Source organism: Falco punctatus (assembly GCF_963210335.1).
Source record: "Falco punctatus genome assembly, chromosome: Z".
In the NCBI taxonomy this organism is placed as follows: domain Eukaryota; kingdom Metazoa; phylum Chordata; class Aves; order Falconiformes; family Falconidae; genus Falco; species Falco punctatus.
Window position 1 is genome coordinate 5,158,934 of NC_137586.1, and position 26,441 is coordinate 5,185,374.

The 26,441-nt window shown below is 40.8% G+C and overlaps 1 protein-coding gene and 1 long non-coding RNA gene across 7 annotated transcripts in view; one reads left to right on the forward strand and one right to left on the reverse strand.

Moving 5' to 3' along the window:
• Window positions 1-6,786, forward strand: part of LOC308056087 — a 31,845-nt gene extending 25,059 nt beyond the window's left edge. Inside the window, exon 2 of the long non-coding RNA XR_013924701.1 lies at window positions 3-6,786. This is a non-coding gene — a long non-coding RNA (uncharacterized lncRNA). The remainder of the gene's footprint in view (window positions 1-2) is intronic.
• The window catches only part of SETBP1 (SET binding protein 1), a 264,044-nt gene continuing 242,488 nt past the window's right edge, over window positions 4,886-26,441 (reverse strand). For 5 of the 6 annotated variants that reach the window (XM_080370915.1, XM_080370914.1, XM_080370913.1 and 2 more), the window contains 2 exons: window positions 16,164-16,331; window positions 4,886-10,554 (listed from right to left, as the gene is read on the reverse strand). In XM_080370915.1, coding sequence (XP_080227041.1) covers window positions 9,998-10,554; window positions 16,164-16,331 — 725 coding nt within the window. In that variant the 3' untranslated portion in view covers window positions 4,886-9,997. The remainder of the gene's footprint in view (window positions 10,555-16,163; window positions 16,332-26,441) is intronic. The other variant, XM_080370916.1, reaches the window with a different exon arrangement.

Below are 26,441 nucleotides of genomic sequence, written 5' to 3' on the forward strand. Positions count from 1 at the left end.
AGGAAGAAAAAGCAAAGACATCCTTGGATGGTAGGATCTGATCCCTGAAGGTCACCTTGGTCATTCTGGAGATAACATTCTGGTGAACCACCATTTGAAAACAAAGCAAACCAAAAAGGCTTCTCACAGTATCCTGAGCAAAAACGTAATAGCTGCCTTCAAGCCAGAGTCTTCATTTTGATTTTATTTACACTTTTACAAGAATCACCAGGATCCACATTTTGGAAAGTTTGCAATAGGTCCCTCAACTAACTCCATGGTCTCTGCTTAAAATATTCAGAAATGAAGTTCCCAATAGCACTGCACAACTTGGATGATACGGCTCTCATTTTCTCAGTGTTTAGTTGCCACTTCTAACAAATGGGATTGCACTAGGGCTTGTTCTTGAGCACAAAGCACCTTGCATCCCCATAAGAAAGTCAGCTGCTGAGACACATAGTTGGAAGTATCTGACCCTTGGATACTCAGGGTAGATGCTCTATCAAGATAAATTGTGTGTAGGAAGGTATGGGATCAACAGCACCTACTCATTATTGTAATATATTTGAAGTAAAGGAAGTCCACTTATATCAGAGAAAGCATCTCCCTGAAGTCCTGTCTCTGTAAGCAGACTTCCGTACAACTGCTGTCTTTATTGACAGACCTTTGTTGTCATTTACCGATCCCTGACCAGGATTTTTTGAAACTCTGGGTACCAATAATTCAAGCAAAGAAAGTTTTACTTCTTGCCATAACTATCTATTTATCCTCAGTTTAAAGAGAGAGAATTGAGGACTAATGGTCACTAACTATTCCCTGACAGTAGCTGTTTAATGGGGATAAATGATGAGTGCTGGGTCAGCTTAGAAAGCAGCCATAAAGTCCCAGCAAGCAAGCAGGCTGCCTCTTCCATCTTCTGTTGCAAGATCCATTTTTATACTCTCCCCATGACCTAAATCTTCATATCCCCCAGCCTCTCCCTCTCCCTCCCTCCAGTGAATGTCCTTTTGTGTTTCTGAACTCATCACTTCCCCTCCAAGTGTGCTGCTTTATTATTTTTTTCTGTCTTCTAGAAAACTAAGCAGTGCCCTCCTATGTCATTATCTTCATTACAGCTCTGCCATCATTTGCTTCCTTCAGAGATCACTTTTCATCCTTTTTATAATTGTGTTCTTGCCATGATCTGAAAATGCTCACCCACAGATGCTCTTCCTGGGCTCTCTTCCTTGCCTTTACCTTGCAGAGGCTTTCACAGTTTGCCCTTTTTAACTAATTTTCTGCTTGATATATTTGTCCTTTGAGTATATAAACAGAGTATCAGGCCAGGCAATCAGAAGACACTAAGAGCTATCTGAGTCCACAAATACTGTTGTGGCATGATAAATCAGGGAGATGCAGCAGGGAATTTTATTCCTTTTGAGTCAATGACAAAACTTCTATTGATTCAATCGGAACATTATTTACCAAAAACATTGGTGGGACAGTTTAAGAACTGCCAGATATGAGCATGTGTGGGAGTAGAATGGAGGCAGACAACTTTTTCATGCCTTCTCAAAGATGTTCGAGGCCAGTCAAACAATTGCACCTGTGGTTTTCTCCCTCTTTTGGAGCAGGTCACCTGGAAAAGGACAGAGGGATGACAGGGTCCCTGTTCTGTGCTTTGCATCACTGACTGGGGGAGATCCAGAAGGTGATAAATCCCGCCAACCAAACAGATGCCATACAATCTACATTTGTGTCAAGCACTGCAGAAAAAACATGGGGCTTCCTATATGCCTGATTTATGCAGGGCTGATGATACCTAGGACCCGGAGAATTTTTTCCGAATTTTTTTGAAGTGTAACAGAGTCATGGGAAGAAATAGATATTAATATTTAAATATCTTCATGATACACAGAAAACTATGTCTCCCCTTTTTCTCAAGGACTCTCCACTTCTTTTGCCCTCTTCTTTCTACCACAACTCTTCAAAACCATGGTGACCTGGCTACCAGAGTTGCTAAGCTGGTTTTCCAAACATTTGATTTTTAACAAAGATCTGTATTCTCGATATGACAGTTCTTACAGGCAACAAACAACAGTAGTCTGTATTACATCATATTACCAGTGGCACTCCAAAGCCCCTTTGGGATGAATAGTTTCCATAAGGAAAATGAAAACAGATCTTCTGCTCCTGCGAACTGCTTTAACACATTTGAAACTGATAGTGCAGATCTGCATAAGCTCAGAATGTGAACCAGTGGGTCTTGCTCTGTGTTATAAAGAAAGTTAATTGCCATAATTAAATGACTTACGACTGCACTAACATTCTGTTACACTCCTCTTATAACTCCTGTGGTGCTTTCACACCAGTAATTCCTGCAGTTCACAGTAAAAAATGCATAGATTGTTTGATATGCCACACTTCACTGTGATTTCTATGCTTTCTATTAGTATTAAAATCTCTACGTTAGTGCACTAGTGATGTGGTTCATTAATTGCCCATAAAAGTAAAATATTTTTTAGGTTGAATTCTGTGCTTCCCTTTGTTTTCTAGAACTTGTCAGGTCAAATGGACCAAAGGGCTTTGAGTCGGGACCTCTCACTGATCCCCTCAAAGTCACTGGAAAAATTTCCTACTTAATAACAGTAGAATTGTCTTAAAATTATGTGCATGCTCTGTATTACCAAATAGCAAAAAACACTGTCATGAGCTCACACAACTTGCATACAAGCTGCAGGCACTTCCACCAACTAAACTTTCTTTGAAACAAAATAAATACAACGTATGAGATAACTCTGGAGTCTGGTGGGAAACGGTACAGTGAGGGAGAGCGAGGCTAAGGGTGAAGCTTGTCTCTGCCAGATGGGGATGAGTTAAAGTCACTGTGGTCAGCCACCTTATCCCGGGGGGACACAAACAACCTCCATCATCAAAAGTGAATTAAGTTCATACGTGGACCTAATGGATAGTACTCACCTCGTTATCCATACCTGGAGGGTAGAGTGCAAAATTCCCTTCTAAGTTCATACTCCAATAATATGGACAATGGCCAAAGAAGGTTTGAATTGACCTTCACTACTTCTATGAGCAAAGAATGCTCAGAAAAAAAGGAGGATAATCAGAAAAGATCACTATTTCTGATGACAGTTGTTTCCAATATGCTTGGTGTTTTCAATATTTTCAATTATTTCAGGGCAGAGAATAATAATGAAAGTATTCTAAGGAAAATTGGAAAACACTGAACTCATGGAAAATGAGACATGAGAACATTATCCCATTAAACAAAGAATACCTAAAAGAAGTTACAACCTACCAGAGACTGTGAATTTCCTAAACTTTGTTTCTAAGACTTTCAAAGGTTTTTCTCAGAAGTGGTTTAACCCATAGAAGCAGTGCTGGAGTACTTGCCCGGCATGGAATAGTTGCAGAGAGATCCTAGCAAGAGCCTGACTTTACCTTGAGAAAGCAGATGGGGGTGTTGATGAAAGACTCCTCCCTGCCCAGGAGACTGGTGAGGGGTATGGTGCTCTGACCCTGCACATGGTGTCAGCAGTCTGGTGAAAAAGCAAAGAGATCAGAGGTAAGAAAGCACGATGACCTCACAGATGGAGTCCCTCATGCCTTGCCCCCCTCCAATGACAGAAAATCAACATCCCCAGCTCTTGCTCCTCAGCTCTACCAGCATTGCTCCATTATGCCTGCGAGGTGACACCATGACAGTACAGCAGAGTTCAGTGGTGGTGGGAGGCAAATCTCAGAAAAGAGCTGATGGGAGGGGAAATCAGTCCTAAGAATCTGCAGCAGGAAACTTGTCAGCTGACAGATGCTTCAAGGGAGTCTTATCACAGACCTTTTACAAAAACATGGTTAAAGTTGGAGACCAGTGGCTTATACATCACAGAGCTCGATAAAACCAGTGTCAGAGCTTTTGAAAACTGTTGTCAAAAGCTGGAGCTATGCAAGTGTTAGAAAGAGGAGAAAGGAAAAAAAACACACCAAACCTTCAAGTTTGAGATCTTTGGAGCAACTCTACTACAGTGACGTGAAGCAATAGCTGTGATAACAGCAGTCAGAGGGGTAGTCTTTTCAGTTGGATGACTTGGTCCCACCAAGCCAACCCATCCAGCAAAGCTTCAGGAGGGAAGAACATGAGAAGACACCAAGTCGTCTGTCCTGCCTGAGCATCACTGCCTTCTCCAGGAAACAAGCTTTAATTTCCAGCTGCAGATTGCTGAGTCATTAGGGAGGGTGGTGGATCCTCTCTGAAGAGGAGAAAACCATGAAATCTGATGTTGCTGCAGAACTTGTGGATGTTGAGGCTGACTGTACAAAGGCAGCTGACCACTCTTAGCAGCAACTGGAAAAGAAACTTAAAACCATGCTAAAACCAGCTCCCAGTCCTGTAGTCACAGCATGAGGTTTCACAGAATGGAAAATACCCCTCGGCCTCCAGCCCTTCATCTGTGATGCTCAGTGAGGAGAGGGTTGGCTCCTGTCACCCCCTTGTCCATAACCGAGCCCCTGGGACTCCTTTCTCTGCAGGGATCTGGAGAGGGATGCTCCATCTGCTTCAGGAGTCAAAATCCCACCTGGGTGGTGAGTACTACCATACTGGTGCCTGAGGACACAGCTGGGTCCAGAGATGTTTCTGTTCGTTTGGTGATACGCACAGCCTCCAAGTGTGAATCCCCCTTCTGTCCACAGGGCCCATTGCACAGTCCATTTTTAACTTTTAAGGATATTCTGGGAAAAATAATAATAATAAAAAAAAGAAAGAAAAAAAAAAACACAGAACCCAGGCATGTTTTTCTCCATTACCATAAAGAAGGCTTGTGAATGCATGGTATTAGTATCCCAAAAGCTATTAAACTCCTTAGTGATGGGAAACAGATGGAAAATAAGACAAAAGAATTCACAACTCATGTTAGACTGAATTGAATTCCTTTAATTTCACACAATGAATAACATATGAATAGGATTAACTTTTTTTTTTTTCTTTTTTTTTTCTTAGTTAAGTGCTCTATACTGTGCTAACCTGATTTGGTAGCGAAAAGACTGAGCTTTGTTTTAGAAAAAAATGTTTAAAAACCAACATCTAAGATCATGAAGGAGCATGACATTAAAGCATGCCAGATGTATCTAAGCCTCAAAGAACATCAAGTCCATATCCATTTTTAAATGTACAAAAATGCTTCATGAATAAAAACTGTTACAAAAAGAACATTTCAAACAATGTACAAGTTTTTTTTCTTGCCTCTATATTCAATAAAATACAAATACATTTTTTTGCTCTAAAATATGTTTACATACAATCAAAGTAGAACATGCAAATTACACTTTAAAAAAGGCTTTTAAAAACCACTTATGAATACAAACTAAAAATTAGCCAGCACGACTTATAGAACAATCTTGTGCCCCATTCGTTTGATTTTTTTTTATTTTTTTTGAAATACAGTATATACATATTTAACACTTCATGTGCATTTATTATTTAAGAAATAGCTTAAAAAAATAAAGAAAAAGAAAAGTAAAACAAACCAACATGGGATTGAACTGCTTCCCCATGTTGTCCAATTGGCAGCTCTTTTCATGTTTTTAATTTTTTTTTCTTTTTCTTTTTTTTCTGTGTAGTGTTTTATACAGCCTAGGCAGGCATCTTAAGGAGATCTCAAATACGTGTCCTTTGTTGAAATGTGCTTCTAATTATCTCAGAACTGCTGCACCCCAGTTTTTGGATGATATGGAAGGAAGAGGCATTGCAAGGGCATGATGTTTGTTTTCTCAATTCAGAAAACCATCCTGGTTTTTTTTTTCCTTTTTTTTCCTGTCTTTTTTTTTTTTTTTTTTTTCTTTGTTGTTGTTGTTGTTCTTTTTACTCTTCAGGATGCTACTTACATGTGCTTAAGTGCAGTCCTGAATCAGGCCTGTGAAAATAAGAGTTAGGGACATCCTTGTGTATGGAACAACAATTCCTGTTTATTTCTCGTATTGCTGTAGCACTCAGAAGCCCCAGTGACAAACCAGCACCTCATTGCACCAGACGCTACCCAAAAAATGCAACAACACAAACAGAATATTCTACATGAATGGTCCAAAGCATTGCTGTCAAGTGAAGAATCACGGGCCATGCTGTAGGATACCCTAGTAGCAGGTGACTATTATCACTTACTTTATTTGTTCTGTTTTTTTTTCCTTTTTCTTCCTTTTTTTTTCTTTTATTTTTGTTGTTGTTGTTGACAGTTGCCCAAAAACATGCAAGGTGCTTCACAGAAAATTTAATATTGAAAGGTCTCAAGAAACTGGCAGTATGAAGCTTACAGAGACACAAGTGGCTGGTTGGTTTGGTTTGATTTTTTTTCTCTCCCCACACGTTTGTCCCCATTCCCAATTTTACGCTGGGTCGAGGAACACAAGACCCGTGGAGGGGATGCAAACCCTTGGTCTCATTTCATATGGCTCAGAGCCACATGATATTTGTTTTGTGATTTTATTGAAGCATGCTAAGACGTGTGTTAATCTGTGACACAGCGGAGGTGTTTGAAAGTTCTTTTTGGTCTTAATAAGCAGAAGGGCTTTCTCCCCAGTTTTATACAGTTCTTGGAAATGTGTGGAGAGAATTTAGAGTTCCTCAGTAAATCTTCCTAGTGGTAGGAAAAAAAAATATCAAAAAGCTCATTACTGGAATATTGTTGGGTAATAAACTGCAGGAGTGGGATTTTAGCCTTAAGCCCTAAAACTAAATCCTTTATGATCTGCATGTAGTACATCGCCTTATAATATTATTCTGTCAGCAACCTGCTTATCATCTTTATAGACTATGCAACATGCAGAACACAAATTCTGAGTGCCATCTAACAGTATTTTCAGCCTGCTTTCATACAAATTAACAAGCTAATCTTCCTACCGGCCAGGACTGGCTGCCCTGGGCTGTTGTTTGGACAAACCACCAAGGCTGTGCCACTGTGTCACGCTCTACCAGCACCTTCATGCCATGAAAAACAATCCTTGGGCATCAGGATAGAGCCCATCTTATACTGACAGCTTGCAGCTACCAAGTCTTGAACTTAGTTTCTCTAGGACCAAAAGGACATCTTTTTTTTTTTTTTTTTTTCTCAGTGAAGGGTACACGGGGCTGTACCCTCTCAGCGGACACTCTCCTTAAGCACTGTGCCTCTAGCAACATTTTGGATAGTATTTTTTTGAAGGGTAAAAGAATTTTTTTTTTCCAGAAGTTTGGGAGCATGGGAGGCAGCGGTCATCCAGTGATCCTTCCCTGTGGGGGTTGTTGCATCCCAGTGCATTGTCCAGCCCAAATCCAGCCTTTATCAGCGCTCTGTAAAGGTCTGACACCTCTTGAAGCTTGATGGCCTTTCAGTGACAGAATTTGGTCCTTTCAGACCTTTGCTCCACTCACTTTGCATTGAAATGTCCTTCAGTGCTAATAGAGGGGTCACTGACAATAAAGTATAAGTTGTTTGGCTTAGTTTCATCTTACAGGCTACCTGGAATACCAAACAGAGTATTTCTTACGTTTTAAGCAACACTGTCACCTACTTTCAGGCTTAAAGGAGAGATGGAAAACACAAGAGATTTCTGAATCAACCAGACCTCAATCCAATGCTTTTTAAGGAAGAAGGGAGGAGCTCAAGGTGGCTTAAGGATTTTTTTCTGCAGGCCGACAACTTCAGTCAATAACACTACTAATTCAAGCGAACTGAAAAGCAAAATTGGTTGCAACAGAACGAGCGACCGGCCAGTTTATTTCTAAGCTGCATTAATTGGAAAACAAAAAGCACAAATGAGTATGTTGAATGATGCAAAACAAATTGGAAACAGAATTCTGTGATTCGTTTTATCAGTGTTAAGGAGGTAGGATCTCAAGATTTGTTCCAGACTTTAAAACAAAATATATCCCCATTCCCAACCTCCCAACCCAATCCAAACACCAAATGCATTCAGTTTTAATAAACTAAGGTGCTATCACAGAAGAAAAATCAGTCTCTAAAAATAATGAGCTGTATGTTTACAGTGTCCCTTTAACACCATAGTCTTGATATGATTTTTGTAAATAAATAGCAGAATAGAAACACAATATTTTTCTGCAGGGACATTTTTTTGTTAGGTTTGTGGTTTTGTGGTTTTTTTTTTTGTGTTTTTTTTTTTTGTTTGTTTTTTTTTTTTTTTTTGTTTAGTGTCATGCTATTTGAAGTTTCCTTGGCAATAAACCAGTTCAAAGATTTCTCAAAAAAGGGAATAGCAGTTGGCTTATGAATCTTTAAATAATTCCAATCCCCGCTCCCTTACTGGAATTTTCCCTCCCCCCTCCCATTTTAATATCCATTCTTACCATGCCAGGTGTTAAGTGTACTGAAGGACTTTAAAAAGAAATGAAAGAAAGTTGAAAGTACTTATTTTCAGATTTCAACAATGGAATTCTTTTTTAAAAGCATTGTTACTGCAATGGAACAGTTTCATGTTCAGTCTTTGTTTTAGTTAAACCTTTTAACTGGGCTGTGGAAAAGTTTCTTGAGTATTTTACCCAAGTTAAATCAGTGGCTAACGTACAACTCGAATGAGAAATGTACAGTTTGAACTGACCATTTAAAGAGACGATTTGTCACACACAGTTTGCATCCATGCAGACTGAGAGCTCTATAATTACATTATGTACAAAAAAAAAAAAAAAATTTTTTTTTTTAGTTTATTAAGGCAACCACAACTTGGAGAACATGTCCAAAGTGGCATTAATACAATTGCAGTGGTGATACCCTTTGAACATTTTTATTTTTATTTTCAAATAAGAACACTTATTCCTTTTCTTTTTTAAGAAATAATTGCCAAGAAAGAACCTATTTTCCATAGGGTTTTGTTGTCTATTTTTTTAAAACAATCTACTTTATCTATTTTCTTTAAAAGAACGTATCAAGGCATTGCTACCCAATGCAAATTATTCTGATCCTGGGTTTCCCATCAATTTCACTGGGAATTGCAGGTGGTAAGAACTGGTAGGTTTGGGCCCTGTCTTTTTACTCTATTTTTATTGTCCTTTTTTTTTTTTTTTTTTTTTCTTTTATCTTTTTTTATATTCTTTTTTTGGTGATTTTGTCCATGTTTACTATAACTCTATTCCCCAGAAGTGTCTTGCTGTTCTCTACTCATGTACCGAGCATCAAAACAACTTGGTTGATGGATGACCCCTTTTTGACATGCCATTGAAAATGCCAAGTTGCTTCAGAGAAACATGCTAGCGTAACTGAGTATCTGTGTACATCTTACTTTAAATGCTGTGAAATTCCATCGTTCCTTGGGATAGCACTCGGAATGAGTGTGCGCGCGTGTAAGGCTCTACTTTTCTATTGCCTATATTGCAGCTAGTTGTAACTAGGTAAGTAAATGAGAAAGAAATATATAGTTCTAGCAGGAGTCAGGCATTTTGGGTTATGCTGCCCCAAAGCCCGGTAGGTATATAAAACTGGAAAAAAAAATAAAAATCAAACAGATTATAACCAAGATCACAGTTGAGAAAATTACATTTTTTTTGTTGGGTTTTTTCTTGTTTCTTTTTTTTTTAAATTTTTTACAGTGATTTCTACTATGGTATGGTTACTCTTAGTTTCACCTGGCCCGCCAAACAGAATCGGAGTCGAGCATGCAGCCCTAGTGATGATGTTCAGCTCTCTGTGAGGATGACCTCCCACCTCCGGGTACGGTACGAGAACAGCAATGCTGAGATGCTGATTAGTTTTGGAAACTCTGCAAAGTAGACGCTCTCCCCAGCTTTGACACACACACCCAGCCCCCTTAGCCCCCACCTTTCCCACACACTTTCCCCCTCTTTCCTGGGGGGCTGGGGCCAAAGTGATAAAGAGGAATATGCGGACTCCGGCTGGCACAGCTCTCCGTGACGGGTTCCAGCCACCAAAGGGATGAGTGAGTCTGGTGCTGCCGCAGGGGCGGAGCGGACCGCGTGCCTCCCGTCCCTCAGTCCCGGAGTGCCCCACCACTGGCACCCGACATCCGACAAGGTGCGCCGGCCTTAGGGAAGGCCTTCGCTTTCGCTCCCTCTGCTTTTCCGGTGCCGCTTCACTTTCATGTCCTCCTCTTCCTCCTGTGGGGACTTGCTTTTCCTTTTCCCAATCCGGGGCATCCGGGGAGGAGGGAAAGAGGGCGGAGGTGGGGGGGGAGGGAGAGGAGGTGGCGGTGGTGGTGTCTCTCGAGCCATGTGTATGACAGCCTCGATGGTGGCCATGATTGTATCTTGAGTGGCTGCTTGCTCCAATATCAAAGGGTTGAGTGTCGGTCTCTGACCTCTTTTGCTGGGAAGGTCAATGCATTTTTCCAGAACGGGCATTTGGTCTCTGGAGTCTTCATCGAAGGAAAGGGGTTGCTTCCGAGGACGCCCCCTCCGCTTCTTGACGAAGTTATTGCCTGTCTTTGATTGTCTCTGCAGCCGCTTGGCTTTCAGGATCTTGTTCACGTGATCCAGATTCTTCTTTGTGGACAGGATCTTGGTGTAGTTGCACATCTTGCGCACCTCGCACTGGATTGCTTCAATTTCACGGCGCTTGAACCTTTTTTTCAGTGGTGAGCTGGCTGTTGGGAGACAAGGAGAGAAACAGGGACAAGTTGAACGACAGTGAATGGAAACTCTGCTCTGCCTGCTATCAGCGTCATGAGGATCAGACGCTTTCAAGCCCAGTAGGCTGAAGATGACTACTGAAGAGATGATGGCTGTAAGAAAGGACTCTGCATAGAACATAATCTAAAAAAATATATATATTATAGGATTATTTATTACAGTCCTAGAAGAATTGCTGTTACCTCTTTTTTTACTGCCCTAGATGAAAAGACAACTTTGACTATTAAAGCAGTCTCCAGAGTTTTCTCTGTCTTTCCCTTCTTCTAAAGCAACAAAGCTTTTCTACAGCAATATTTTACCATGGGCTTGCTTCGTTCTCGTTTCTAAACCTCTAGTGGGAGTGAATAGAGGGCTGCTTAGCATAGCTTTCATATTAGCCCACCATAATTATTAAACTTTCTATACCCCAAACATATACTCCTGATGTCTTCACCCCAGCCTTTGATTCTTGCCATGGATGCCAGTTAGTATGAAAAGTGTTTGTTACTGAAAATAGTGGGCATAGACAAACTGTGTGGGTCACTTCACCTGTGGCAAATTCATGCCCCCTGCCAGGGTTTCTTTAACTATCATCTCTGCAGATACTAGCTGAAACTACTCAGTCATATAATTGACTTTAATGGCTTCCGAAGTAAGCTTACCCCTGGTTCAGATCACTTACTTTAGATCTGAATGAAGTCCAAAGTAGTTAAGTCTCTTGCCAAGGTCACGTTGTGAGTCATTGTCAGAGCTGGAAAGAGCACCTAGCATTTCTTGGCTCCTGGTCCTTTGCTTAGGACATGAGACCTTCCTTAGGACACAAGACCTTGCTTGTTTTTCTTAAATTGTCTCATTGTCCTTTACCAAACGTTACACCTGTTCAGAGTTCAGGATTTGCACACAGCTTTACTGTGTAACTGCCCCTTTGTGAGAGAAACAGAATGTATTAATTCTGCTGTTGCAATAACCGGTACTCTCTTTCATTCCTAACGTATCAGTTCTGCGCTGCTGGAAACAAAACAATGGAGTCCAGAATTTCTTTTCAGTAAAGAATAAAACATCCCACTAAATTAACCTCAGCCCACATCTACTTGCAAACTTAATTTACACCTGACTGTCAAGCAGGCATTTGGGTTTGAAATCCTTGAAGTTTCCAGAGCAGACAAGATTTCAAGAAAAGTTCATTTGGGGGTTATCACTCCCTTCATGGCTAACAGGCTCATCTTCTAGTGGTAGTTTAAATAAAGTTGCTATTGTAGCATTTTCTGTAGATAACCAGGAGCCGTCAAATGGTAGAATCTCCTCCTCCTCGCTATGGGCTCTGACAGATTCAGCATACAAACCTCACTCACTGGTCTCCCCTCTTGGAGAAAATAAATTATTGGCTCTTATACCACCGTGTTCCTTGGATTCAGCAAAGAGCTTGCGTAAACAAGCCCCAGTTACAATGCAAGAAGTAGGAGTGAGTCATAAACAAAACACAGACATATGCTTTCTTATAAATAAAGACCTGGATGGCCAGCTTCCCAATGTCTGGTTTTCATTAATTACAAAACAAAATACATTTTCCATATGTAACCCACTCCCCACACCAAAAATAAAAATAAAACCCACTTGCAATTTGTGATTCACAGAGGACAAAAGAAAAGAGGAATGCAGTCATTTTGGTACCAAAGAAAAAGAGAAAGGAAATTAATATATCCAAGTTGCTTAGGAGAAGCTAATTATTTGCACAAAATTCCTCTCACGTAGGTTGCCCCTAAAAAGTGTGGTTGCAGGAGCCCTAAGGGCAAGTGGCAGTGAACTATTTCTAAGTCATCTGATCAAAAAAAGGTTAAATCCATGTCACACAAAATGATTAGTCTCATCTGGCCTCACTGGTGATTGACATATATAGTCCCAATACTTCAGCCCTAAGCATCCGACTCCTCTGAGTCCCTCGCAGATCCTGAGTGTAGTTTCTGGTCAGAAGATTTAAGAAATCAAATATTTGGCACACTTTTCATATTCATTGTTCACCTTTTCCTTTTTATTTTTATTGTCAGGGAACGTTTCCAAGATACTTTTTTTAAAATTCCCATATTCAAGATGCAATTATTTTCCCAGAAAATAAAGCTGAAATTTTTCAGTTGCTGATGGAAATCAGCAGAAATAAAGGAAAAAATGCAAGGTTCATGGTGAAATCAGGAGATGTGGCATTACTCTCAACTTCCAAAGAAAGCCAAAGGACAGGAAACAAATTTGAAATGAAGCGTTAGCCAAGCATCTACAAAGATTTTATGTCTGTACTGAGATTTATTTGTAGTTGGTTGTTTCTGCAGCTTAGTGTTACCACCCCATCACAGTCAGAGGAGATCTGGTCTAGATGGTCAGTAGAGGATGACCTCTGTTTCTAAAATGAGAACTCAATGTCATTTAAGGTGGCCATGGACATCTTTCTGACACCCTGATACTAGATAAGGAAGGTGCAGGTCTCCTTTTCATCCTGCCAATTACAGTGGGTGTCTTAGGCACCCAAGAGGTCCAAGTCACCCATGCTGAGTGTCCTCGATGGAGCCTGATGGTCAGTAGACAGTGCCTGAGTGGAGCAAAGGCAGGATCTGCTTACTGCCAAACTGCCCAGTTCTCCGAAATGAACTGATATGCAGTTATGGGGAGATATCTACACCTACGTGTAAATCCGTAAGCTAAACACCACTCTCAGCGTCTTCCTTCACATTGCTGAGATACTTTTTTGCCCTCCTAAAACTTTGCAAGCTGACAGTCTGTTTCCTTTTGGACTGAAACTCATTTTCTCATTCAGAAAAAAACCCAACCCAAACTTCTGTGCTGGTTTACTGTACTAATTTTTCTTTCATAAATGCTTTGGGGTGTTTATGACTTCCTCAGTAAGCTTGTTAGAAGCTACTAATAATGCTTTTGCTTTTCTTCCTAGCAAGACTCTGAACTCACAAGCTCTAGAAAGTATTGGAGCTCTCTTACACAGTCTGCCAATAGTCAGAATGCATGTACTGAGTAAGTAATATGCTTTCAGGCCAGGTTTTTTATAAGGAGATATTAGGAAACCAAATATTATTTTGACTATTAAGAGTCAGGGACATCTGATTCTACATTTGGTGTAGAGAGACTATGTGGAAAGGAGTCTGATAGGTCTGCAGGGGGAAGATTTGATGAGGTGTGCATATGACAAAATATCAGGGAGATCTGCCAAAATAAACCGCTATTGAAGTGAGAGCCATTAGGTGTTATCAACTCATCTGGAAGCTCTTGGTGAACAATCTTTGATATAAAATGTTTTCCTATATTGCCATGTGATATACTGCTCTGCTGAAAAGCAAAGCTAAGTACTAATCTTTCCCATTTTCTCCAGACAGACCCTGGCCAACCCTGGTCCCAAGCTGGGCTGCGTTGTTTTTTAGGCTTTGTTGTTCTTTTCCTGCACATACGTTGTTGTTTACGTGTGGAAACCTTGCTTTGGGAGGAAGACTTTTATCTTGCTCTATCCGGTGGAGTTCATCTAGAAGGGGCTAAAGAGGAAGTATTGAATAGTAACACGCATGTGAAAAAGGGAATATGCTTCTGCAGAGATGATACACCATAGTGGCAACCTCTACGTGCTGGAGAGGCGTTGGAGGGACACTTTTTAGCCTGGGCACATTTATCTCCCTACACTTCCCCAGACTGCATGGCCACATGCTCCCTCTGTAAAGGCCTAAAGCTATTTGGCAAAATCCAGCCCAAAGTGAAGAGAAACTAGAAATACTCGATGCAGCACAGGTGCTTGTACTTTTCCTCCAACCTTTTCCCAAACAACCTCATCTAGTTGCCCCAAACAAGCAATAACCTACAGTAATCTTAAAATACAGCTTTACACATTTAAATATTTACACTTGTCAAATAAACACTTTAAGGCATACGGAGGCCCAGGGTTTCTGCCCTCCCTGGGGTATGTGGATGCAGTGAGGCTCCATCTCATGGACAAAGACAAATTGAAATGGCCGCAGGCCATGCCAGCAAGTCACGCAGGATTGATGTCATGCTGGAAATAGCTTTCTGAGGCAAAAGAGAAATCTCTGCCAAAAATTTACATTTCCAAGGATAGCTTAGAGCAGGCTGGAGGACCCACTCCAGCACGGTGGTGTTGAACAAGGAGGTGAGCCCAGGTAGATCAGACCTCTTGGAAGTTCTCCATCGGTCCCCTAATTTTAGTTTGAATGGCTTTGTTATGTCTGCAGCATTAAAATCCTTCTTGCTGCCTGTCATTCTCCATCCCTTTGGAGTCACCCGAGGCCACTTGCAAGAACATGGCACAGAGAAGATTATTTGCTCAGCAGCTGGGCTCAGTTTGCTGACTGGGTTTGAATGGAGGAATTTTCAAAGAGCTCCCTATTAATTACAGGAAACCCATAGCACTGTCCTGTTTTCCCATTAACACAGTTTCTTTCACTGTTCAACTAAATTATTTCAACATCTGGGCTACAGATAAACCAACAACTTAATTAGACTTCTGAAAATGGAAAGAATGAACTATGCAGTCAAGCATACACTTTCATCTTGAAACTGATCATAAAATATTTGTGTGCTTTCATTCTCCACTGCATTAAAAATCTGTCCTTAGTTTATATATAAAAAAGTATTAAAGACTAAACACAAAATCGTGATTTTTTAATGTAAAAATTTATCTGTATAGAGGTTACTTTACAGCATGGAACCCTTGTTTTCACTGTTTATTTGGAAAATAAGAGGAAAATCAAAAGGAGCGCACTGAAACAGCACTTTCAATTGAATAATTAAATATGTAATAATTCCATAACTCAGTGACACAAATACATTTTCTGTGAATGTGGAATCAAAGGTTTGGAAAGACTATGGAACTCCTAATGGCTGCATGTAGGGTAATGTACTGTGGGTCCCCCGCTCACTGGAAATTAAGACACAATGCAAGATTAACTTCTCTATCCATGCCCAAGAAAAGGCGTGATGATGTCTGAATGACTTGGCTCAATTTCTGACTGTATAAAGCTATCATCTCTCTGATCTGATTCAAAATAGAAGCACAAAATGTAAGTTGATTGAAAAACATGCTATTCTGACTTATTTATTCTGATATATTTTAGATCGCTGTTCGTTGCCCCAGACAATTTTGCATTTGCAAGACAGAATATTATGCTAAAATCACTGAAGTATGCAGAAAGAAATCTCAGCTGCTCCTTAGCTATTCACTGTGTATTTGGCATGTTCATGCTACAGGGGTGGGGAGCATTCAAATAAATGAACAACGGGGCTGAGAAAGGAACCCAAGAGCCTTGCTTCAGAGTCCCCTGCTAGACCATACAGGCTGGTGCTACTTGTGTCCTCATTATTGCACAAGTGGTGGTACGTGAGTAAAATACATTTGATATGCCAAAATATGATCATGATAAGAAAGTGTTAGAAAAATTACAGCCTGATTATCACATTAGATATGCATATTTGAAGTTACTTCTCCAATCAGGAAGAGCAGTACAAGCACATATTGTTCAACGCAGTGCCAGAAGGAAGAAAATGGGGAAGAAACAGAGGGGGTTAAGGGAAACAACATCACCTGCTTCAGATGTTGCTGATGATGAAGGTAGGAGAGATAATACTGGAGCTGGCATTGCAACACTATCAACAGCTGCTGGTTTCCTTCTAGTCATCATGTTACAGGCAGAACTTTCCATTTTACTATGAAGTGAAGTCTGGTCTGCTTTTAAGTGGGGACCTGCAATTCCTGGGGAAGGAAACAAAATTTGGATGAATATTGATGAAGTAACATGGCTGGGGAATACCTGAAAAAGAGTAGTCAGTTGCTGTTCTGCTATGCCAACATATTTCCATATTTCCCTGTGTATGTGCCTGTAATATAGTCTTGATGCTAGCAAGACCACCATTGTTATTTGGTTTTGATAATTTTGCTTAAGGATGTACCATCACTGATCTCTATAAATAATGGGAAACCAACGTAGTAATTCCACATTACTACTTTTCTTCTCCAAGCAAACACGCCCCCTGATAAATGTGTAAGTACTGACATGTTTCATATGTCTATTGAGTGGATTGTGTATTCATCGTTCCCTGGGTAGTTTATTCTCCACGCATACTTACATACTTCTATAATGACCTGACTCAGTGGGTGTTTCATCTGAGTAAGGAGCAGGCAACAGGAACAGCCTCAATATGTAATTCCCTGTCTGAAGCACATTACGCTTATACTTATTTTTTAGGAATTCGCTTCCTAATGAAAATTTACCTTACAGCTCATCAAAGAGATTGGAGTTTTTTTAAAAAAAGCACTTTGTCATATATTTTTCTACCTAGGGATTACAATGCAGCATAAATGAGTGGTAGAAATATACCGAAGAGGTCAGATAGTACAGGAAAATAACAGTTATGCACTCAGGGCTGGTAGATTCCCCCCCTTAACAATATTTCTCAAACTCTCTTATGGTTTGAAACCATTTTGTTTGCTTGTAAATGTGTCAAATTAAACTGCTGGGATTGAAATTTTACTTACTAGATCTGCCTAATCCACCTGACTGTGTATCCACCCATTCCCATGTAATATTTGTGCGAGTTCATGTGTGTGTATACTTATTACATATATAACTGTAAGTATATAAATTTACCAAGCGAAAAGGCAGCTGAAATGCCTCAGTCACTTTTTACAATAAGACTGGGAGGGTTTTTTTTCCCCATTTTAGAAAAATCCTAGCAGTTGCTGCTTTGTAAAAATCTAGTTGCCCAGCTCTCATGAGACCAGAGAAAAGTCTGCTAATGTAAGGACTTTCTGTTGGGTCTTTGCCAAATTATGGAAACCTCTCCCAGTCTCTGTGGTGCTGGGCTTCAACGCACCCTGCACAGCCATTCATTTTTCCAAGGTAATCCTTCATAAATGCCTTCTCTTTTCAAATCTCAGCCTGCACATGGGCCTCAGACAAAATGCGTCAGATTTTGGCTATTAATTTACATGAAGATTCCAAAAGATCACAGAGCAGCTGAGGTTGGAAGGCTCCTTTTGAGATCACCTTGTCTATCCCATCCTGCTCAAGCAGGGTCAGCTAGAGAAGGTTACCCTGGGCCATGCCTGGTTGGTTTTGAATATCTCCAAGGGGAGAGACTCTATAATCTCTCTGTGCAATCTGTTCACCTCAGTCAAAAAAATGTTCAGACATAACCCGCTGTGTTTCAGTTTGTGCCCACCACTTCTTGTCCTGTCACCGGGCACCACTGAGGAGAGTCTGACTCCATCTTCTTTCCTCTTCCCCATTAAACATTTGTACACATAAATAAGGTTCCCCCAAGCCTTCTTTTGTCCAGGCTGAACAGTCCCAGCTCTCACATTCTTTCCTCATAGGACAGGTGCTCCAGATCCTTAATTATCTTTGTGGCCTTTTGTTGGACTCTCTTCCATATGTCCATGTCTCTACTGTGCTGAGGAGCTCAGAACTGGACACAGCATACCAGATGTGGCCTCACCAGTTCCAAATAAATGATAAGGATCGCCTCCCTTATTTGCTGGCAATTTTTCTCCTAATGCAGCCCAAGAAGCTGTTGGCTTTCTTTGCTGCAAGTGGACACTGCTGGATCATGGTCACCTTGGTGTCCACCATGAACCCCAGGGCCTTTTTCTGCCAAGCTGCTTTCCAGCTGGTTAGCCCCCAGTTGGTACTGGTATGGGTTATTACTCCCCAGGTGCAGGACTTTGCAGCATTTGCCCATATTAAACTTCATGAGGTTTCTGTCAGCCCATTTCTCCAGCCTGTTGAAGTCCCTCTGGATGGCATTATGACCTGCTGGCATATCATCCACTCCTCCCAGTTTTGTACCTTCTCCAGATTTTTTGAGTGTGTTTTCTACCCTCACCCTGGTTGTTAATTAACATGTTAAATATAAAGGGTTGTCAAGCATTGGACCAGGCTGCCCAGGGAGGTGGTGGAGTCACCATCCATGGAAGTGCTTAAAAAACACATAGATGTGGTGCTTAGGAACATGGTCTAGTGGTGGGCTTGGTAGTCCTGAGTTAACAGTTGGACTTGCTGACCTTAAAGGTCTTTTCCAACCTAAATAATTTTATGATTCTATGAGTCTATGACCATTTCCCCTTGGATTCTGGAGGCTTCATTCTGTTCCCTGTCCCTGTCTTCCAGCTCAGGGGGCTGGGTACCTTGGAACAACTGGTCTTATTATTAAGGTCTGAGGAAAATAAGACATTAAATACCTCAGCCTTTTCCTCATTCTTCCCCAGGAGATCAAGATCTCAAAGCAGAGCCAGAAACTGCTGCACACTTCTCTGTCTGTTGGCTGTGCTCAGCCTCTGCAAATGCCAACCAACATTCCCTTGTATTTGCAGCTTGGATCTCCTATGAATAGTCCCTACCTTTGTGCCTTGTGCATGAAATGAGAAAAATCAAAAGACCTATGGATTGTCTCAGAAACTGTGGAAGAAATCTCCAGCAGACTCAGGCACAGCTGGACTGTGGCATCTGAAAGACAGGTCTACAGAATGATCCACTCTGGGATAGGAGTCCTGGTGAACCTGTGACCTGGTATCAACCTGTGGACTTAATGGAGGAGAATGGGTCTGAAAGAAAGAATATTCAGGACCGAGACAGAATTACTGGTCATGTCTTGCTCGAGGGAGATATGCAGAAGAGTCTCTGCCTGTTAGACCACATGTCCTTCCAGAGCCTCAAATCCAGTATTAAGCACCTCAGATTCTATCCATTCAACTTCAGCCCCTCTCTGCTCAACTTCTCTGTTGCAAATGAGAACAATAATATACCCCTCATCTCAAAAGCAGTGCTGCGAAAATAAAATTATCAACATTCATGAAACATTCATCTATTCATACCAAGGCTTAGAAATGTGGAATAAATGAGGCATAATGTCACACACTGAATAACGAGAGGAAAATCCAGCTACCAAATAGCTGTTCATTAGGTGAGCATTATATATCGAATAAAGCAGCATCCCCTAGAATAGCTGGGATATTTGACTAGGTAGTTATGCCTATGAGATCAGAGCACTATAGAACTGTGCATATGCAAAACTGAGGTTTCACTGCTCCATAGTTCTCAAGTTTGAGCCTCAACATTATTAATTCATGAATGCAGTTTGTGTGCAATAAATGTACATGTGTGGGTGTATGTATCAATACACATGCACATATATGCATGTGCATATGGTACATAATAATGCTAACAAACTCATAAATTCAACATCTGGTTCTAATTAAACTGAAGGGCCTATATAAAGAGCTGTATGAAAACATGCAGCTGTAACCTGTTGACCTCTATTGATAAAAAAAAAAAAAAAAAGTCTCTGTGAAGCTGTGCTTCAACATATCAAGGGACAGTCATTCATTTTTTCAAAGGTAATCCCTCACAAACCACTTATCCTCTCAAATCTCTACCTGCACACAGTGTTTGCATTAGGGACCTTGATTTATGGATTCCCACTCCTTGGATGGAGAGACCGACTTCCTGTTGCCGTGGTTACTTGGATCTTGGTTCAAGGTTAAACTACTCCCAAATCAAAATCAGTGGCAGGCACAGCATCTAACAGCCAGGTTATTGACTACCCTAGGATGCTTAAAGGTCAAAGACCAAAGTGCTGCTTACTGCCTTTGGGGTGAGTCAATATTTTCAATATTTTTATTCTGTTTCTTCTGAAGAAGTAGTTGCTGCTCAATTACCACCTATCTGGGTTTAGCAAGGTCATACAAATCATAGAGGAAAATCCTCCCCCTGCAGAAGAGATACAAATGTAATGAATTACTTCAAAGTCTATGTGGCCCAATTGCAGCTCATCACCAGTGAATCATGGGTTCAGCCATCTGTCTTTTGTTTTAGGCAGTTGGTTTCTTCAGCCTATATCACTCACCTCACTGAAATTCTCATTCTAAATTGAGGACCAGAAGTAATTTATGGATCTGGAGCAGCCAGTGACGAAGAACCATCAGGTTTCTTTCACAGATACCAAAGTGCAAACGGAGACCCAGAGGCACCACTGGAAAACCACAGAGGTGCAGCGATTTGCTCACAGTGTGTGATTCACGCTGCAGGACTGGGAGGTCTATCCCTGGAGCGGACGGACCCACTAGTGTAGTATCATCACCTTGTGTAGACTTTTTCTTCCCGTTTGGGGCACTCTGTTCAGAAGGCTTTATCTAAGAGAACCCCCCAGTTCAACCCACCTTTGATTCAAATGAAATTAAATCGTCTGCGACACTATCACAGGAGGGCCAGGGTTTAAAATTCACACACACACATCCATAATTCCACTGTATTTTATCCTTTGTGACTGCTCCAGAGGGAGAACGAGGTGATGTATAGAGGTAGTCTGATTCAGACCTTATTTATCGCTGGTCTGTTGATCTTTGCACATAACCTCTGAATTAGATCCCGCTGCATCCCACAAAAGATGCATACCTTAATTAGAGGCTGCTTCATCCCTTGAAAGACCCATACCTTAACTTTTCTGAGTCCTATGTGTGTATGCAAGTGAGCAATAGGCAGCAAAGCAGGGAGGAAATCAATCATTATTTCTTTAATGAGGAAGGGCAAAGGGAAAGGACAGCTTCAAAAGCAAGGGCAGATGTGAAGGAGATTATCAATAACCTACAACAGTAATGGAATTATTAAAATAAGGAATCATGATGATCTTAAGTGAAAGGATGAATTGGGAGAAGCACTATTCTAGTTCAGGGCAGAGTGGCAGAAAGCCTGTATCAGGGAGCACAACACTGATGTGAAACTGTCCTTTTGTTAAAGATTTACGGCATTCTTCATTCACTGGCTAAGCAACTTATGAGCTCTGACTGATAATTAATACATTAATTTTAAAAGCCTAGTCATTATTGTTGTTCCTAAGTACTTATGTTGCAAGTAATGTGGTCTATCTGAATTGTGCTAGGCTCTGTACAAACAAATTAATTAGCTATCCTTGCTTTACTGTTAAATCACACTCACTCTGCTTATTGCATTCATCTGTTTTCTGTCATCTTGCACTTATATGGAAGGGTTCTTGGACAACATCCACCTTTCTTTCTCCAATTTGCACAATAAAGCACAACACACACCCAGGCTGGAACTCTTAAGTGCCACTTTGAAAGAGATAATAAATATTACTTTTTCCATTGGAAAACAGAGAAAATCAGCTGATAAAAATTGATCTTGGTGAAGCTTCTGCCAGGGAAGATTTTTCTTTAAAGAGTTCTTTACATTGTATTTCGTCCTCCCCACAGATTTCTGGAAATCCACAGCTGTACTTGAGTTGTTTATGCATCTGACCATTGTTATAGAAAAACTCATACAGATGATTTTTCTTCCAGTATCTTTGCATAATGCAGCTACGCAATGCAGCTGTAAGGGAATGTACATCTAAACATTAAGTTAGTCATAGTATTGGCATTTTGATAACTCCTCTGTGTTGAATAAAGGACCAGAAAAAACCTTGTATCTGGGTGAATCTTTTCTTAAGGCCAATTTTAAATAAATCAGTCAAAAGTTTGGCATTGCATCATATTCCAGAACGGAGAACTGAATTACGATGTGATAAATGTAGTTAAGGAAAGTAATTATTCTTCTTAAAGTAATATTATTACCTTTCTAACTTATGGAATTCATTTCCCTGGTTTCTATTTGACATGTATTATCATTTAAAAATAACTGTACTTTCAATGTACAGCACTGCTTTATGGCTTTAGGTCCTTTTATCTTCCTCCCTTTTCCACTACCACATTAGAAACTTCAAATTCCACCTCTTCTATGTGGGATTTTCTATTCTGCAGGATGTGTCTCCTGAATAAAACCCAGTTCTTGCTGAAAAAAAAAAAAAAAAAAATTAAAATTGCTTTCATTGCCAACAGGCAAAAAGTTAAGACATTGTGGAAACTGCTTTATTTCATTCCAGCTATTTTCCCACTTCTTTTTTTTTTCTTTTTTCTTTTTTTTTTTTTCTTAAATCAGGATAGCTTTAGAGAAAGAAAGAGGGAGACTGAGAAAACCATCATTAGATAGATCTTCTGATCTTTATCTGCAGTAGCACAGTCAGAAGAGCTAATGCTATGATGATAGCTTTGAAATCTCTTAGGAATTGGATAAAGAGAAGTGATAGTCATGAACTCCCAGCTAATAAACACAGAGTGCTTATTTCTGCAGAATGATCAATTTCCAGATGTCCTGAGGCTTGTCTGATACAGTTGATTTACTCATTCTCCCCCACTTCACTAATAAAGCTCAAGTCCAACATCAGATTAGAGAAGAGCCAGATTTCTTAAAGGGGCAGGAGGAGGGCTGGCATCGTGGCACGTAAATGCTGGGAGACATACTAATCTCTTCTGCCTCCTCCTATAACCACCAAGCTGTCTTAAACAGCTGCCTTCCTCTGCTGAAATCATACACTTTATCCGCTTTGGGTTAGTACAGTAATACAGACAATTAATTTGTTATCTTGTTAGTGGAAATTTAATGCAATGATCTAAAAGAACTCTTACATATTGTGATAAACTTTAGTGCCTCCAGGGTGCTTCTCTTCCATAGGACTCATTTCACATCCCATCCGTTATGTAAATGAGATGTGGAAATAGTTTAGTTCCCCTAATGTATCTGTACACTGATAGATTGCACAAAGTCAGCCCTACTGAAACTAATGAGGTTAAATGCATCTTGCCATTCCTTTCTACTTGGGTGAATCTCTGCGCCCGAGTTCAAGAAATGCGGTGCAAGCCTTCCTCTTGGCTTCTTTGGGAAGATAATTGTGTTTCCTGGCAGGGAGCGCGGTGGCAACTGCTGCATACCTGAAGGCTCGTGAGGCGTTACAGAGGCAAGCAGGGCAGCTGCTGTGCTCTCTGCAGCTCTGGTGTTGGCTGCAGAGGCTTCAGACCCCCTTCCACTTTCAAGAGGTGGGTCCCAGATGGTGTGGAGCGGCTGGCTGCAGGAATCTGCAGCCTGAAATGACATGCAATGGTTGAAACCAGAGTTGTTGACGTTCCCGATGAAAGAACTAAACCCAAGGAGGAAAGGGTAAAGGAAGCATTATTTTGCTCATTGTCAGGATAAGTTTTTAATCCCCTTTGCCCCTCCATCTAAGAGGATGCTGAGCTGTAATTTTAAATTTCAAAGGGCCAGTCTCTCACCTGCTTCAAGCCTGTATTGGCAGAGAATTAGACTTCCTAGGAGATGGAGTCTTGAGCTTTGCCTGTTGGCTTTGCTTTGGGATTGCTTTTTCCTGTACTGGTACAGGAAGAATCATGGCTCCTCCATCTCATGCCTTTCCCTCTTCCTCTGCATATTGCAGGCACAAAAACGGAGGGGTCCTGAGTCAGGAGACTGAGGAATATAGGACATGCCGCCTGAGCCATGGGAGATGAGGTGATCTGTGTCTGGAAGATCAGTCCTTCATGTACTCAAAGATGAAAATTTATTGGAGCTGATGGATGCGGTTTATATTCTGGGGCAGTACGGGACAGTAACCCAAGGGGGCTACACGTGTGCTCCTGCCTCATGTCCTCCAGCCTGCTGCGTGCCCTTCCCTGGCCCCCAGCCCTTCAGAGCAGGACAGGCATCTGAATATGTCGTGGAAGAAACCACCAGATTTTGTCATGCCAGGAAGTGATGAACACGTGAAGTGAGGATGCCCAGTAGAAGTTGGATCAAAGTAGAACAACACATTAGTAATATGTGTGTGACAGCGATCAATAAATTTAATGAGACAAGAACTCAAGGGTTCAGAAGACTAATGCAGAGTCATAGGCCTCAGGATCCCAGGCCTTGTGAGCACGGATTTGAGTTAAAGAGGCTTGCTAATGGGTTCAGAGCCTCAAGTTTTTAGCTGGGAAGAAAGTTACAGTTTACAGTCTTTGGAGACTTAAAGAATCAAGTGAGAAAGACAGAGACCTATGGTGTTGGAGAATTGAAATTTGCCATTATATATCTCAGCAAATGTATTATTTAATACACCGGGATGAAGAACTAAATTCTTTTACAGAGGAGGAAGAAGAAAAAATAAAATCTTGGAAAGAAGTGAAATGAAAAAGAAACGTTTGATGGAGGATGGTTAGGTGGAAAAGCGAGCTAAAGGGCTCTTTTTTAAAGGCATAAAAAACCATTAGGTATGCTGAGTGGCAGAAATAAAAAGACCTGCAGCTAGGAGCAAGGAACTACCTAGAGATGAGTAGTAACACTGAGATATGCTGTCATAGTGGATGAGGATAGGATCACTGGGGAAGGAGGAAACAGAAGATAGGATTTCTTTCTTGAGAACACAACTGAGAAAAGACAGATGGGGAAATTTCAGTCCGTAAGTAATGAGTAAAGTCAAGGGTAGTGTTTTGAGTTGTTGTTTTTCTTAACAACAGGGATGATAATTTTTAAATGTGGCAGATAGAGCTGATATCCCCTAGGCAAATGGAGTTGGGAGCAGTTCGTATTTATCACAGATCAAATGGGACACTGACAGCTTTGGTAGGAGAGTGCTGGCATGAAGCATAGGGAGAAGAGTCAAGTTGCTACTGGGGGGAGGACAGATCAGGCACAAAGGCTGGGCTGGTGTAATGATGGAGTCATTTTTCAGGCACATTCAGTGCACAAAAAGTGATGAAATCTAGGAGAAGTTAGCAAAATAATTAGCAAAAATCTTGCTGAACAAGTTGGACTGAGACCTCCACTGAGAAAAAAAAAAGTGCAATGTTCCTCCAGAAACAGCAAGGCTTCGTTCTCCCTCTGTACAAATTCAGCAAAAGACAATAGATGTATGATGCATAAATTCAGCTGATATTTTTTTTTTCCTAACTAAAATGTTATATTTGCATTACACCGATTTAAGTAGTCATGTGATGCCTGTGTTAGAAAATTAATCGGTACCAGGGATTTTGCACTCATCTATCGCAGAAGAGGAAAACATGAGAACCAGGTGGGCACCTCCACCATCCAACCTGGTCCAGTAATGTCTGAACCGGTCCCTAGAGGGGTCCACTCCTTTCTGCTCACTGCAGCTGCAAGCGAAGGCAGCTAAGCTGTGGCGGTACGCACTTGGGGACCGGTGGGATGAGGATGGGCTGAAAGTCACAGAGCTGATAAGAGCATCCAAGACTGCTGACTTCTAAGTTAGTGTTCTCCCTACTGGGCAAGCTAGTCATTTCATTTTTCTTCTTTATCTGTAATAAGCTATGCCCCAGTTCATACAATGAGAAATTCTCCAAGTATGACATGCATTTGAAGTAAAGTCTCAGCACTTAATAGAAATCCCCATATACCCTGCAGTCTAGGAGAGTCTGCGGAGGAGTTTTTATTTTTAGAAGGTCTCGTGCTGGCTTTGTTTTAATGTCTGAGTCCATTCATCCCACTTTAATGCTGATTTGTCACTAAAATGAGTGCTTGCTTTATCAGCACCAGAGATGAAAAATAATGCAGGCTGGGAGTGTATATATCATTCTTCTTCTCTCTCTTTTTCTGTATTTCAGATCAATAGATACGGGATAGTTTTTCACCTTTCATTCTGAAAATGACAGTAGTGGACTCCAATATGAAAACTGAAATCTATTTAAACAGGTGCATAGGTAAGATCAGAAGTGTTATTACCAATTAACTTCAGCAGCAAAGAAGTTTAACAGTTAGCCACCATTATGGTATATAGGACTTTAATTTTGTTGCCCCTTTCCAATGGCATTCTGACAACAACTGAAATACTTGAAATGACCAAATACAGTACAACGTTTGGCTTTATTTTAACAGCTCAGACAGACGTAGAAATCAGGATTTTCCCCAAAGTTCATTCTTTTCCTTTTATCCTATTAAGAACCTAGGTGATATGCCATTGCTCCAGTATGAACTTCAGTGTA